Source organism: Dendropsophus ebraccatus, unplaced genomic scaffold, assembly GCF_027789765.1.
Source record: "Dendropsophus ebraccatus isolate aDenEbr1 unplaced genomic scaffold, aDenEbr1.pat pat_scaffold_434_ctg1, whole genome shotgun sequence".
NCBI classification, from domain to species: domain Eukaryota; kingdom Metazoa; phylum Chordata; class Amphibia; order Anura; family Hylidae; genus Dendropsophus; species Dendropsophus ebraccatus.
In genome coordinates this window covers 7,122-23,714 of record NW_027210044.1, presented here as the reverse complement: position 1 = coordinate 23,714, position 16,593 = coordinate 7,122, and the positions used below count along the sequence as shown (strand labels likewise).

The 16,593-nt window shown below is 47.3% G+C and overlaps 1 protein-coding gene across 2 annotated transcripts; it reads left to right on the top strand.

The window, feature by feature from the left end:
• Positions 1–3,171: 3,171 nt before the first annotated feature.
• On the top strand, positions 3,172–16,332 carry LOC138776564 (insulin-like growth factor-binding protein 3 receptor). 2 transcript variants are annotated; one of them, XM_069956142.1, is made up of 6 exons: positions 3,172–3,362; positions 12,490–12,686; positions 12,897–13,125; positions 14,434–14,584; positions 15,834–15,981; positions 16,133–16,332. In XM_069956142.1, exons 2-6 carry the CDS (start codon positions 12,531–12,533, stop codon positions 16,265–16,267), a joined length of 819 nt encoding a protein of 272 aa, XP_069812243.1. In that variant the 5' UTR covers positions 3,172–3,362; positions 12,490–12,530; the 3' UTR covers positions 16,268–16,332. The 2 variants fall into 2 exon arrangements, with proteins under 2 accessions (XP_069812243.1, XP_069812244.1); XM_069956143.1 differs by lacking the exon at positions 3,172–3,362 and adding an exon at positions 8,814–8,918.
• Positions 16,333–16,593: the final 261 nt, after the last annotated feature.

Genomic DNA, 16,593 nt, shown 5'->3' with positions numbered 1-16,593 from the left:
AAGTTACTGTACAGTATAGCAATCAGCATGTGGTATATAATGTATAGTAACTGTATAACCCTGATAACACAGCAGCTGGATATGTGATATATAAGTTACTGTACAGTATAGCAGCATGTGGTATATAATGTATAGTAACTGTATAACCCTGATAACACAGCAGCTGGATATGTGATATATAAGTTACTGTACAGTATAGCAATCGGCATGTGGTATATAATGTATAGTAACTGTATAACCCTGATAACACAGCAGCTGGATATGTGATATATAAGTTACTGTACAGTATAGCAGCATGTGGTGTATAATGTATAGTAACTGTATAACCCTGATAACACTGCAGCAGCTGGATATGTGATATATAAGTTACTGTACAGTATAGCAATCAGCATGTGGTATATAATGTATAGTAACTATATAACCCTGATAACACAGCAGCTGGATATGTGATATATAAGTTACTGTACAGTATAGCAGCATGTGGTGTATAATGTATAGTAACTGTATAACCCTAATAACACAGCAGCAGTTTGTAGATACAGGATGGAGCTGCAGGTCCCCATAATGCAGTAGTGTAGTACAACAGGCTAGAATAGAGAAGCAGGGCTGCTGTCATGGGTCTGTGTGGGCACATGACAGCAATAGGGAAGGGGTGTGTTCAGCATGGACCAATCAGGAAGTGAGAATCACAGAGCTGTGCAAGAGGACAGTGACAGAAACGTCTCTATATAGCAGGCACATTATAGGAGCAGTGTGTATAGCTGAGTGTGAGTGCAAGCACATTATAGCAGTGTGTTTAGCTGAGTGTGAGTGCAGCCACATTATAGTAGCAGTGTGTATAGCTATGTGTAAGTGCAGACACAATATAGCAGTGTGTATAGCTGAGTGTAACAGCAGACACATTTTAGCAGCAGTGTGTATAGCTGAGTGTAAGTACAGGCACAATATAGCAGCAGTGTATAGCCGAGTGTAGGTGCAGGCACGTTATAGCAGCACTGTGTATAGCAGAGTGCAAGTGCAGGCACATTATAGCAGCAGTGTGTATAGCTGAGAGCAAGTGCAGGTACATTATAGTAGCAGTGTGTATAGCTATGTGTAAGTGCAGACACAATATAGCAGTGTGTATAGCTATGTGTAAGTGCAGACACAATATAGCAGTGTGTATAGCTGAGTGTAAGTGCAGACACATTTTAGCAGCAGTGTGTATAGCTGAGTGTAAGTACAGGCACAATATAGCAGCAGTGTATAGCAGAGTGCAAGTGCAGGCACATTATAGCAGCAGTGTGTATAGCTGAGAGCAAGTGCAGGCACATTATAGTAGCAGTGTGTATAGCTATGTGTAAGTGCAGACACAATATAGCAGTGTGTATAGCTGAGTGTAACAGCAGACACATTTTAGCAGCAGTGTGTATAGCTGAGTGTAAGTACAGGCACAATATAGCAGCAGTGTATAGCCGAGTGTAGGTGCAGGCACATTATAGCAGCACTGTGTATAGCAGAGTGCAAGTGCAGGCACATTATAGCAGCAGTGTGTATAGCTGAGAGCAAGTGCAGGCACATTATAGTAGCAGTGTGTATAGCTATGTGTAAGTGCAGACACAATATAGCAGTGTGTATAGCTATGTGTAAGTGCAGACACAATATAGCAGTGTGTATAGCTGAGTGTAAGTGCAGACACATTTTAGCAGCAGTGTGTATAGCTGAGTGTAAGTACAGGCACAATATAGCAGCAGTGTATAGCAGAGTGCAAGTGCAGGCACATTATAGCAGCAGTGTGTATAGCTGAGAGCAAGTGCAGGCACATTATAGTAGCAGTGTGTATAGCTGAGTGTAAGTGCAGACACAATATAGCAGTGTGTATAGCTGAGTGTAACAGCAGACACATTTTAGCAGCAGTGTGTATAGCTGAGTGTAAGTACAGGCACAATATAGCAGCAGTGTATAGCCGAGTGTAGGTGCAGGCACATTATAGCAGCACTGTGTATAGCAGAGTGCAAGTGCAGGCACATTATAGCAGCAGTGTGTATAGCTGAGAGCAAGTGCAGGCACATTATAGTAGCAGTGTGTATAGCTATGTGTAAGTGCAGACACAATATAGCAGTGTGTATAGCTATGTGTAAGTGCAGACACAATATAGCAGTGTGTATAGCTGAGTGTAAGTGCAGACACCTTTTAGCAGCAGTGTGTATAGCTGAGTGTAAGTACAGGCACAATATAGCAGCAGTGTATAGCAGAGTGCAAGTGCAGGCACATTATAGCAGCAGTGTGTATAGCTGAGAGCAAGTGCAGGCACATTATAGTAGCAGTGTGTATAGCTGAGTGTAAGTGCAGACACAATATAGCAGTGTGTATAGCTGAGTGTAAGTGCAGACACATTATAGCAGCAGTGTATAGCCGAGTGTAGGTGCAGGCACATTATAGCAGCAGTGTGTATAGCTGAGAGCAAGTGCAGGCACATTATAGTAGCAGTGTGTATAGCTGAGTGTAAGTGCAGACACAATATAGCAGTGTGTATAGCTGAGTGTAGGTGCAGGCACATTATAGCAGCACTGTGTATAGCAGAGTGTAGGTGCAGGCACATTATAGCAGCAGTGTTTATAGCTGAGTGTGAGTGCAGGCACATTATAGCAGCAGTGTGTATAGCTGAGTGTGAGTGCAGGCACAATATAGCAGCAGTGTGTATAGCTGAGAGCAAGTGCAGGCACATTATAGCAAAAGTGATGTTCATTCGGCAAGTACTGCAGTACCAGCTGAGGGTGAACTTCATAGACAGCAGCCGTTCAGTGAGGCGGCCATGTCACAGAACGGCCGCTGTTATGCAGTATCTGAACATAACATTTAGATCACATGCACAACATATATATGACTCAAAAAATGTATATCACACACAACACATAGATATATCGTACATCACACACACATGTATTGTACATATAACGTATATATAGCACACATAGATAACACACACACACATCACAGCAGTCTGTGTATTGGTCTCACTCTCCTCTGATTTACCATCAGACCAGTTATAGAAACCAGAACAATGGCCGCTTTACCCTCTGTTGGCGACACCTTAGAGTAGCGCAGGCCATTTGGCAGTTTCTATGGTAACCATAGAACACGTGGACATCCGTTTAACTGTCACTCGTCCGCGGCCATTTTGTTGTAGCTCACAGGGATGGTGGGTGACAGGCTGGAGATGCAGACACAAGCAGGGCCCCTCCCCCGTCCCTCACTACCTCTCTGGCTGCCTCCTGCTCTCCTCTGCTGATGGGACAGAAGAAAAGGAGGAGGAGCACCGAGCCGGCTGTGAGCTGGAGACTGTACAACATGGAGACTACTGGAGCTTCACTGTGTACACAGTAAGTGTGCTGGCATGTGTTACATATGTGACTATGTATTGTGCATGAGTCAGGGGCGTAGCTAGGGGTTCAGCCTAGGGGGGGCGAGCAAGTCTGAGTGGGCCCCCAACCGATTATGTTACCCAAAGGGAACCTCACTTAACAACAATGCTTTCTAAATAATAAAGGGTATATTCTGCTCCATTACTCATAGTGAATTAAGATAAAGAGCAGTGTTAGAGGCTTCTACATTTACATATATAGACACATAAAATGAAAGAGGTTCTTCAGGATAAGAAAAACATGATTGCTCTCTTCTAGAAAAAAAAAAACACCACCCCTGTCTTTATCTTGTGTGTGTGTGTGTGTGTGTGTGTGGTATTGAAGCTCGGTTGCTTTCCACATGTTTCCACATGTCCAGCTCCCCCTGTTTCCACATGTCCAGCTCCCCCTGTTTCCACATGTCCAGCTCCCCCTGCGTCCACATGTCCAGCTCCCCCTGTTTCCACATTTCCAGCTCCCCCTGTTTCCACATGTCCAGCTCCCCCTGTTTCCACATGTCCAGCTCCCCCTGTTTCCACATGTCCAGCTCCCCCTGTTTCCACATGTCCAGCTCCCCCTGTTTCCACATGTCCAGCCCCCCCAGTTTTCCACATGTCCAGCTCCCCAGTTTACACATGTTCAGCTCCCCCAGTTTCCACATGTCCAGCTCCCTCAGTTTCCACATGTCCAGCTCCCCCTGTTTCCACATGTCCAGCTCCCCCTGTTTCCACATGTCCAGCTCCCCCTGTTTCCACATGTCCAGCTCCCCCAGTTTCCACATGTCCAGCTCCCCCAGTTTCCACATGTCCAGCTCCCCCTGTTTTCACATGTCCAGCTCCCCCAGTTTTCCACATGTCCAGCTCCCCCAGTTTTCCACATGTCCAGCTCCCCCAGTTTTCCACATGTCCAGCTCCCCCTGTTTCCACATGTCCAGCTCCCCCTGTTTCCACATGTCCAGCCCCCCCAGTTTCCACATGTTCAGCTCCCCTCTTTTCCACATGTCCAGCTCCCCCAGTTTTCCACATGTCCAGCTCCCCCTGTTTCCACATGTCCAGCTCCCCCAGTTTTCCACATGTCCAGCTCCCCCTGTTTCCACATGTCCAGCTCCCCCAGTTTTCCACATGTACAGCTCCCCCTGTTTCCACATGTCCAGCTCCCCCAGTTTTCCACATGTCCAGCTCCCCCTGTTTCCACATGTCCAGCTCCCCCTGTTTCCACATGTTCAGCTCCCCCCTTTCCACATGTTCAGCACCCCCCCTTTTCCACATGTCCAGCACCCCCCCTTTTCCACATGTCCAGCACCCCACCCCCCTTTTCCACATGTCCAGCACCACCCCCCCTTTTCCACATGTCCAGCACACCTCTGTTTTCCACATGTCCAGCCTCACCCCGTTTTCCACATGTCCAGGTCGGCCTTCCCCTGTTCTGTGTGCAGCAGCAGCAGTCATAGGCGGCCGTCCGGCTCCTATGCTGTTCAGCAAGTGACTGACCTGGTGCGAGCGCGGGAGACAGAACCCAGAGGGACAGCGCCGTGCCGGAGGTGATTGACAGGTGGGCGGCGCACGTACCAGCAGTGGTGCGCTGAGGCCATACGCAACCTCAGTGCACCCGATCAGCTTAAGATGGCGGCGGCCGCGGCGGAGTGACATGGGGGGGCAGGGCCGGACTGGGACTGAAAATCAGCCCTGGCACTCACACCCCTCCAGCCCACATACCATAACACACTTAGGTCGTGTTGTGTTGTATTTCAACTCATTTTTATTTACAGAAATGGTGCCAAGTCTATCCATCTCCTATCTATCTCCTATCTATCTATCTATCTATCTATCTATCTATCATCTATCTATCTATCTATCTATCTATCTCCTATCTATCTATCTATCTATCTATCTATCTATCTATCTATCCATCTCCTATCTATCTCCTATCTATCTATCTATCTATCTATCTCCTATCTATCTATCATCTATCTATCTATCCATCTATCTATCTCCTATCTATCTCCTATCTATCTATCTATCTATCTCCTATCTATCTATCTATCTATCTCCTATCTATCTATCATCTATCTATCTATCCATCTATCTATCTCCTATCTATCTCCTATCTATCTATCTATCTATCTCCTATCTATCTCCTATCTATCTATCTATCTCCTATCTATCTATCTCCTATCTATCTATCTCCTATCTATCTATCTATCTATCTACTGTATCTATCTATCTATCTATCTATCTATCTATCTATCTATTATGCAACAACAGGTTACAGCAGTGATAATATATATAAGTAGGGTCCTAGGGAAATTGTTAGGATATGTAAAATAATATTACACATTTCCTGTATAATGTTAGCACTGGTAAGACAATTTTCTATGCATGATAATACTGTATATCTCTAAATAGCTATTATAGTTACCAAAAAACACCAGTATACAGGAAGCGAATATCATCATTACTGTTACTGGCCAATCTATTATAAAGAGACTGATACTACCATTATTACAGTATACAAGTAACAGATAATACCTCAACACTATGGCCACTACCATCATTACAACAACATGACTAATACCACTATACTGTCACTGAATAAAATCCACTACACGAACACAAGTAATACCAATAAAAGGAGTATACACAGGACAAATAATACCATGACCACTGCCGTCATCACCATACAGTGACTGGATAATACTGCTGTACTGTCTATAAATAATATTCCCTTTATAGCACCAGTATATAAAATGCAATATTCTACCTCAGCATTGACTAGAGATGAAGTTCAGAGCATTTGGGTTCATGTGAACCTGAACTTACTGTAAGGTCACTCATCTCTAGCAGTGACCAAATAGAGGTAGAGATCCAGCTATACAAAGGATCTACAGACCTTAAAGGGGCAGTCCACCAAAAAAATAATTTCTTTCAAATCAACTGGTGCCATGAAGTGCCAGAGATTTGTAATTCACTTCTATTAAAAAATCTTAAGTCTTCCAGTACTTATCAGCTGCTGTGTGTCCAGCACGAAGTGGTGTTTTCTTTCCTGTCTGACAAAGTGCTCTCTGTTGCCTCCTCTGTCCATGTCAGGAAATGTCCAGAGCAGCAGCAAATCCCCATAGAAAACATCTCCTGCTCTCCAGACTGGAAATAATACAACTTCCTGTTGGGCATACAGCAGCTGATAAGTACTGGAAGGCTTGAGATTTTTTAATAGAAGTAACTAACAAATCTCTGGCACTTCATGGCAGCAGTTGATTTGAAAGAAAAAAATTTTGGGTGAACTACCCCTTTAAGAGTGTGTTCACACATAAAGGATATGCACCAGATTTGATGCTGCAGATAGCTTTGTTACTCAATGACGGAAAAAATGTGTTCATCCGCAGCTTCATAAAATTCAATGGCTTTATTCAACGTCACAAAACATAAAATAACAGGTGATTTAAAAGACACGCCGACGCGTTGCAGGGTGAGAACCCCTTAATCATCCCCATGATTAAGGGGTTCTCACCCTGCAACGCGTCGGCGTGTCTTTTAAATCACCTGTTATTTTATGTTTTGTGACGTTGAATAAAGCCATTGAATTTTATGAAGCTGCGGATGAACACATTTTTTCTTATCATGGATGATTCGGGCTGCGGTCTCCAATATTAGTACCCGCGAGCTTCCACATCACGGAGATCCACACATCAGGTGAAGCAAGACTGAGTGGGTGAGCTGACAACTCTTTTCCTGTTCTATTACTCAATGACGGAACCCGACATCAAATCTGCTGCAGATCCTGTACGTGTGAATGCACCAAAAAAGTGATTATGCATGATTGTGCAGTTACTTCCAGTGACTTACAGGAGGCGTCTTCCTACATGAATCATAAGTGACGTTCTTGGTAGTGAAAGCTGTCTGTTTTTTCCTTTTCTTTTCATCTGGCTCATCCCATCATGAAGATTTCTCCAGCCATGACTCGTCTCCCCAGAATCTGCGAGACAAACACTTTAGGCTCCACGTTCTAGCATCATCCTAACCTTATACCTCATTATAACCTTATATTCCCCATTGCTTTACACAGTAACAGTGCCCCCTCTGTGCTTCCACATAAGCAGTCAGGCCCAATATGTGCCTCCAAATAGTAGTCAGGCATATAGCCCCCCACACATAATATAGATGCCCTGTGCAGTCCCACATAATATAGGCCCCCCACATAGTATAGCCCTTCCCCCTGTGTAGCGCCCATAGTATATCCCCCTTTGTAGCCCCCGCATAGTATAGCCACAACATATTATTCCCCCCTTCTTGTATCCCCCAAATAGTATAGGTCCTGTGTAGCCAGCCCCCACATAGTAAGTCACAACATACAGGGATGTCACTCAGTATATGCACAGTATACAGGGATGTCACTCACTATATGCACAGTATACGGGGATGTCACTATATGCACAGTATACAGGGATGTCACTCACTATATGCACAGTATACAGGGATGTCACTCAGTATATGCACAGTATACGGGGATGTCACTATATGCACAGTATACAGGGATGTCACTCACTATATGCACAGTATACAGGGATGTCACTCAGTATATGCACAGTATACAGGGATGTCACTCACTATATGCACAGTATACGGGGATGTCACTCACTATATGCACAGTATACGGGGATGTCACTCAGTATATGCACAGTATACAGGGATGTCACTCAGTATATGCACAGTATACAGGGATGTCACTCACTATATGCACAGTATACAGGGATGTCACTCACTATATGCACAGTATACAGGGATGTCACTCAGTATATGCACAGTATACAGGGATGTCACTCACTATATGCACAGTATACGGGGATGTCACTCAGTATATGCACAGTATACAGGGATGTCACTCACTATATGCACAGTATACAGGGATGTCACTCAGTATATGCACAGTATACGGGGATGTCACTCACTGTGTAGCCAGCCCCCACATATTTTCCTCCCCCGATAGTATAGCCATAACATATTATCCCCCCCCCCAGTGTAGCCCCCCCCCCCCCCACATAGTATAGGTCCCTGTGCAGCCAGCCCCCACATAGAATAATCACAACATATTATCCCCCCCTGAAGCCCCCCACACAGTAAAAGCATCCCTCTGTAGCCCCCCACATTGCATTTTTCCCCTGTACAGCCCCCACATAGTATAGGACCCCCTCTGTAACCACATGTTATAGGCCCCCAGGTGAAGCTCCCACATGAGCATTCATGTAAAAAACAAAAAAACAAAAGTATACTCACCTCTGGTGGATCCAGCAGGTCCTCTCTGTTCCTCTCTGGTCCGGTGCCGTTAGCTGCTTACATATTCTGTTACCGGCAGCCCGATGCAGCCCGGCCCCGGAGGCTCACAGCTCCAGACCCGCGGCGCCTGCATCTCTCTCCCCTCCTGCTCGGGCGGGCAGCAACGGATGACGTCACACGTCTGCCGACGAGCAGGAGAGGAGAGGGATGCAGGAGGCGGGGCTGGAGCTGTGAGCCTCCGGGGCCGGGCTGCATCGGGCTGCCGGTAACAGAGGGGGGGGGCTGCACTCACCCATCCAATGGCGGGCAGCGGCGGGCAGCGGCGGACAGCGGCGGGCAGCGGCGGACAGCGGCGGGCAGCGGCGGGCAGCGGCGGACAGCGGCGGGCAGCGGCGTCAAATTATAATCTCTGGAGATCACAGTGGGCCCCTGCCAGAGTGGGCCCGGGGGCGGCCGCCCCCTCTGCCCCCCATCAAATTTCGCTACTGGCATGAGTGTGTATATCTGTGTGACTGTATGCAGTGTGTTGTGTGTGTATGATACATGTAATGTGTACAGGTGTGTAAGTACATTCAGCTGCACTGCAGCCTCTAGTGGCTGTCACATGATCACTAGAGGCTGCCCAGGAGGAGGCCGGACCTTACAGTCAGGAATGGGGAGGGATGAGTATTACCCTCTGTAGTTGGGGGTGCTTGTATTTGTAATTTAAAAAAAAAAAAGACTTTTACTAGTTTGTGCTCTTTTTTTTTTTACTAAGCCGGGGATAACACTAACCCCCACATTATATCCCCAGCACCCACCCACTCTTCCCAGTACCCCTGTGGAGGTGGGTACCGGGGTAATAATGTGAGGGTTAGTGTACATACTGACACTGCGCCCCAGCTTTGTAATGGACACTGTGTATCAGACGGCTTGTGATAACGGAGTCTACAATAAACAAAAAAATCTTTATTAAAGGGGTTATCCAGTGCTACAAAAACATGGCCACTTTCCCCCTACTGTTGTCTCCAGATTGGGTGGGGTTTTGAAACTCTGTTCCATTGAAGTAAATGGAGCTTATTTGCAAACCGCACCTGAACTGGAGACAACAGTAGGGGGAAAAGTGGGCATGTTTTTGTAGCGCTGGATAACCCCTTAAGCCTTTGAGGACCAGGCCAAAAATGACCCAGTGGGCCGCGCAAATTTTTATCTTAGTGTTTTTGTTTTCCCTCCCCCCCTTCTAAGAGCTCCAGCACTCTCATATATTTATCTACAGGGCCATGTAAGTGCTTGTTTGTTACAGGAATAGTTGTACTGTGTAATGGCGTCTTTAATTTTACCATAACATGTATGAGGGAATCCCAAATATATTATTTATGAAGATATAAATAGGTGAAATCGTAAATAAGAATGCAATATGGTAACGTTTGTGGGGTTCCTGTGTCTACGTAATGCACTATATGGTAACAGCGACATGATACTATTACTCTATAGGTCAGTCCGAACACAACCATATGCAGGTTACACAGATTCTCTAATGATAGATATATATAGATATATATATATATATATATATATATCTAATTTTTTTTTTTTTTTTTTTAATGAAATCCTTTTTTTTTGCAATTAATTATTAATAAAATTGGCCTATTGTGACGTATATAACGGTTTTATCTTTTCACCTACGGGGCTGTATGGGGTGTCATTTTTTCCGCCATGATCTCTAGTATTTATTAATACCATATACCAATTTTTATATATATATATATATATATATATATATATATATATATATATATATATATATAATATATAATGTTACATAAAATCGGTAATCCGCGCACTTTTTTCCCTCTTTTCATGTACGCCGTTCGCAATGACGCTTGTAATATTTTAATAGATCAGACAATTACGCACACTACGGTATATTATATGTTTATTTATTTTTATATGTTTTATTTATATAATGGGAAAGGGGGGTGATTTAAACTTTTATTGGGGGAGGGGTTTTGGGGTAGTGTATTGGTGTTTTTAACTTTTTTTTTTTTTTTTTTTACACATTTGAAGTCCCTTTGGGGGACTTTTTCATACATTAGTGTGATTATCCACACTGATCATTGCTATGCCATAGGCCTAGCATTGATCAGTGTGATAGGCGATCTGCTCATTGAGCCTGCCTGTGCAGGCTCAGTGCAGCAGATCGCCGATCGGACCGCACGGAGGAAGTTGAGAGACCTCCGGCCGTCCGATACAGCGATCGGCACCCCCGCACTAACACTGCAGGGGTCCCGATCGGTAAGTGACAGGCGTTTTAAGGAGCCGGCCCCCACCTCCTGTGAAGCGCGCTTCATAGCAGGAGAAACACATAAGAGATACAGTTATGTCCAGGGTCGTCTGGTGACAGACTTCCATGGTGTAACTGTACATCCAGGGTCGTCTAGGGGTTAAAGGGGTTGTTCACCAAAAATTTTTTTGAATTAAAGGGAACCTGTCACCACGGGCAAAGAGCCCGCCTGACCCCCCCCCCCGTTTCAGCCCCCCGGATACTTACCCTTTCCGGTGAGTCCTGCTCCTTGAGCTGGTCGAGGGACAAATATATCAGGGCCCAAAGCCGAGCGCGCTGCAGAGATAAATCCGATGCCCATAGAGAATGACAGCTCCATCTCAGGACTCATCTCAGGTAATTTGCATACAGCGCGCACACAGCTTCAAGCACTGATATCTTCATCCCGGGATCGGCTCAAGGAGCGGGACTCACCGGAAAGGGTAAGTATCCGGGGGCTGCACCGAGGGGTAGGGAGGGCTCTGTGCCCACGTCCCCCGTTGACAGGTTCCCTTTAAGCGCCAGAGATTTGTAATATACTTTTATTAAAAAATCTCCAGTCTTCCAGTACTTATCAGCTGCTATATGTCCTGCAGTAGGCAGTGTATTCTCTCCAGTGTGACACAGTGCTCTCTGCTGCCACCTCTGTCCATATCAGGAACTGTGCAGAGCAGCAGCAAATCCTCATAGAAAACTTCTCCTGCTCTGGACAGTTCCTGACATGGACAGAGGTGGCAGCAGATAGCACTGTGTCAGACTGGAGAGACTATACCACTTCCTGCAGGACATACAGCAGCTGAAAAGTAATGCAAGACTGGAGATGTTAAAAAAGAGGTAATATACCAATCTATATAACTTTGACACCAGCTGATTTGAAAGAAAAAAAAAATTCCCGGAGTACCCCTTTAAATCATTGTTTATCACCCAGACATCTTCCCGTGTAAATAGAACATGTGGCCAATAGCAATGTATTTAAATGGCGGTACAAACAATACAGGGATTAATTTCCCAGTGTAAAGGCACAGTGATCTTGATGATCGGTCTGAAAGGACCCTAAGGTAGTGCTGCAAAGAAACAACTCCCAGCATCCCTGGACAGCCATACTGGGAGCTGTAGTTAATGCAATGCGGGTACATAGCTACCCCCTCTCTGCCCCTGTATGTATGGCATGCTCCTCCACACTGCAGCCTCTAGTTATTATGTTATGGGCACTAAAAGCTGCAGTGCAGCTGAAGACACAGCCAAAAGCTCCATTGAGGAGCAGAGCACCTGTCATTTTGACAGGTGTTCTGCTCCTTTATACTTGCCTACTGTCTGGCTGTAAAAGAGTGAAGGACATTTTTGCCGGGAGTTTTGCAGTGACTTGAGAGCCGCAGGTTGGAATTCGCAGGTGTATTAGATTGTGAGCCCTAATGGCGACCGGGACCAACATATATAAATCACATGAAGCGCTGCAAAGTTATGGAACATGTTCTGTTTGTCGTTGTTGACATGGAGACGTCCGCCATTACGCTTGTACTTTATTATTCTATAGGTGTCCCGGTTGAGGCCGGCCTCGGTTCCGGTCAGCACTCCATGGCTTGCACTTTCTGTACAGGGCTACACCTCTGCGCCCGCCATCACCCACCATTGGTGACGTTCTTCCTGTGCCTGCTGACGCTCGCCACCACCTTCCTGTGTTTTGGAGTTTACATCCGCGCCTATCCGGTGAAAGATGCCGACTTCACCAAGGTAAAGCAGACAGGAGCTGGTCACAGCTGAGGGGTTGTTACAGTCGTATCCAGTCTGGACTGACATCCTTTATTGCTTAAACTGGATGCAACTGTAACAAACCATCAGCTGTGAGAAGGATGGGGAGTTTTCACTGAGGGCGAGCAGACATCTTGGAATTACTAGGAACTTTCAGTGATGACATCGCGTTTCTTCTGCGGTTTTCCTCAGGATTTCGACACGGTCCTGCAGACACTGAGCGCGGGTCCCATCTGTCCACAGAGGAACGCCACCGCTCCGGCCGCCCCCTCTGAGCCACCTCAGGCACTGGCCGGCGGTCCAGCCGCAGGTCTTGGCAGTGTGTCCGTCCTAATCAGTGTTACTCTGTCTCCATGGCAACGATCAGCCAATTACAGCGGCCTACAGATATGCGCTACGGCCAGTCAGCTTGGGATGAAAGGTCAGCGGGGAGGGAGGATCGGGGTTATAAAGGGGCATCTCCTGACATGGAGCTCCTCCGCCATCATTACCTACATATCTAGTATCGCCTTCACCAATACTACTACAACCACCGACATCTATCATAATTACCAACACTACTACCATCACAACACTTATCATTACACCACTGCCACCATCATTACTACCACCACCATCATTACTACCACTACCACTGCTACCGCTACCACCTTCTCTGCAGCTGTCACCCCCCCCCCCCCCCCCCCCCCCCATCCACTTCCACATACTTGCAGTAGGACTGTGTATTTGTTAGAAGACCAAGCCCCTTGCAAGGCAGCAGGGCCCAGTCTTTCTCCAAACTAAATAATCATGGCCTCTCCTGCACTTTCAGTCCTGCAGCGACAGAAGATTGGGAAGGCTCCCTGCTCTGCCGCTGATCTGGGATCGGCTAGAGGATGAATAGGAGGCAGAGCCCTTGTGTCTTCATCTGCACTGTAGCCTCTAGGTATCACCTGATTGTCGGCTGCAGTGCAGAGGAAGATGCCAGGACACAGGCAGGAGTATGGAGGGCTGAGGAGGAGGCATACGTAGCATTCTGCTTACTTGCCTCCCCACTCGCAGACATCCTTACAGAGACTTCTGTGTCATGGTGAAAAGCAATATAAAGGGGCATTCTGGTGAATAATAATGATTCCTGACACAGCCATTAGTGGCAGCAGAGAGCCATGTCACCACTTACTGTTCACCTCCATCATCACCTTCTTTACTGACACAACCATTTCCATTCACACCACTGCAATTCCCTGTGCCACCATTCCCCTGTGCCACCAGCATTAACTTCACCTACACTGCTACTACTACCACTGCTACCTTCATCTACACTACTGTCACTGCTATCATTAACACCACCACTGCCTCCACCTACACCGCTACTACTACCTTCACATACACTACTGTCACTGCTATCATTAACACCACCACTGCCTCCACCTACACCGCTACTACTACCTTCACCTAAACTACTGTCACTGCCATCATTAACACCACCACTGCCTCCACCTACACCGCTACTACTACCTTCACATACACTACTGTCACTGCTATCATTACCACCACCACTGCCTCCACCTACACCGCTACTACTACCTTCTCCTACACTGTCACTGCTATCATTACCACCACCACTGCCTACACTTACACAGCTACTACTACCACTGCTACCGTCACCCCCACCACTTAATCCACATACACTGTTGTCACCACTGCCACATAGTGACCTTTACCTTGTTTTTCTCTGTCCCGTTTTTAGGTTCCTCCACAGGTTCAGACACAGACCCCCATCTGCTTCTCACAGTGTCCTCCAGCTGGTGGTCCGCACAGTGTAATGAGAGTGATACTGAGTGTTCTGGAAAGTTCTGTCTTACAGTCATTGGTCCACAATCGTCCCTGCCCCTGAGCTGGTGAGTACCCTAGCAGCCTTACCACACTGTACTGGGGGAGGAGGATAGCAGCCTTACCACACTGTACTGGGGGAGGAGGAGGATAGCAGCCGTACCACACTGTACTGGGGGAGGAGGAGGAGGATAGCAGCCTTACCGCACTGTACTGGGGGAGGAGGAGGATAGCAGCCGTACCACACTGTACTGGGGGAGGAGGAGGATAGCAGCCTTACCACACTGTACTGGGGGAGGAGGAGGATAGCAGCCGTAGCACACTGTACTGGGGGAGGAGGAGGATAGCAGCCTTACCACACTGTACTGGGGGAGGAGGAGGATAGCAGCCGTACCGCACTGTACTGGGGGAGGAGGAGGATAGCAGCCGTACCACACTGTACTGGGGGAGGAGGAGGATAGCAGCCGTACCACACTGTACTGGGGGAGGAGGAGGATAGCAGCCTTACCACACTGTACTGGGGGAGGAGGAGGATAGCAGCCTTACCGCACTGTACTGGGGGAGGAGGAGGATAGCAGCCTTACTGCACTGTACTGGGGGAGGAGGAGGATAGCAGCCTTACCGCACTGTACTGGGGGAGGAGGAGGATAGCAGCCGTACCACACTGTACTGGGGGAGGAGGAGGATACCAGCCTTACCACACTGTACTGGGGGAGGAGGAGGATAGCAGCCTTACCGCACTGTACTGGGGGAGGAGGAGGATAGCAGCCTTACTGCACTGTACTGGGGGAGGAGGAGGATAGCAGCCTTACCGCACTGTACTGGGGGAGCAGGAGGATAGCAGCCGTACCGCACTGTACTGGGGGAGGAGGAGGATAGCAGCCGTACCACACTGTACTGGAGGAGGAGGAGGATAGCAGCCTTACCGCACTGTACTGGGGGAGGAGGAGGATAGCAGCCGTACCGCACTGTACTGGAGGAGGAGGATAGCAGCCGTACCACACTGTACTGGGGGAGGAGGAGGATAGCAGCCTTACCACAATGTACTGGAGGAGGATAGCAGCCTTACCACACTGTACTGGGTGAGGAGGAGGATAGCAGCCTTACCACACTGTACTGGAGGAGGATAGCAGCCTTACCACAATGTACTGGAGGAGGATAGCAGCCTTACCACAATGTACTGGAGGATATATAATACTATATGTAATACTCCGGTCCTATAATACTATATGTAATACTCCGGTCTTATAATACTACAGTTCCATTTCCATAATGATACAGGAACCGCACTCACTGTCCGTCTTCCTCTCCATGCAGGTCGCCCCTCCATTGTTCTCCAGCAAACCCCAATAGACCCCAACTTTTGCCTGAACTATATGAGGTGGCGGGAGGGAGCGACACCTCCTCTCAGTGTTACAGTCTACAGTATAGCGGGGATCCACTCCTGAAAGCCATGATGTCTCTGGTAAGCTCACCTCACAATAACACTTGGGGGGCAAGAAAGAGGGACACTTTGGGGACAGGATAATGACACTTGGGGTACAGGATAGTGACACGCTGACACTTTGGGTACAGGATAATGACACGCTGACACTTCCCGCTGTGTTCCCTGGCAGGTGGATTCCTCCACGTCCTCGGCTCGCCTGCTGGTCGCGATGCTCTGCTGCCTCCTGGCCGCTCTCGTGCTCTTGGTGTGTAGCGCCTGCTGGATCCATCCCATGAAGGAGAAGCGGACGCCTGGAGCGCTGTGACTGGGACTCGGGTCCTCTTCCTGTTTTTCCTTTGGACATTGTAATAAAATCTTTAGAACCCTGGAGCGGCAGTGACTGATTTCTCCTACTGACCCTGTTACCCTCCATACACTACAGATAAGACGTCTCCCCAGAGGATCCCCCCTATGATAGTGTACCGCTCTACTGATACTGGGGAGTCCCCTGTTACTTGAGAGCCACAGGTTTGGGGACACTGATTTACCGTATTCCACCATTCATGAATGTTATAGACAATTACTCACTAATTATTTGGGACTTTGATCACAAGAGCTCACAAGAGCTTACAATCTATTAGGAAGGGACAA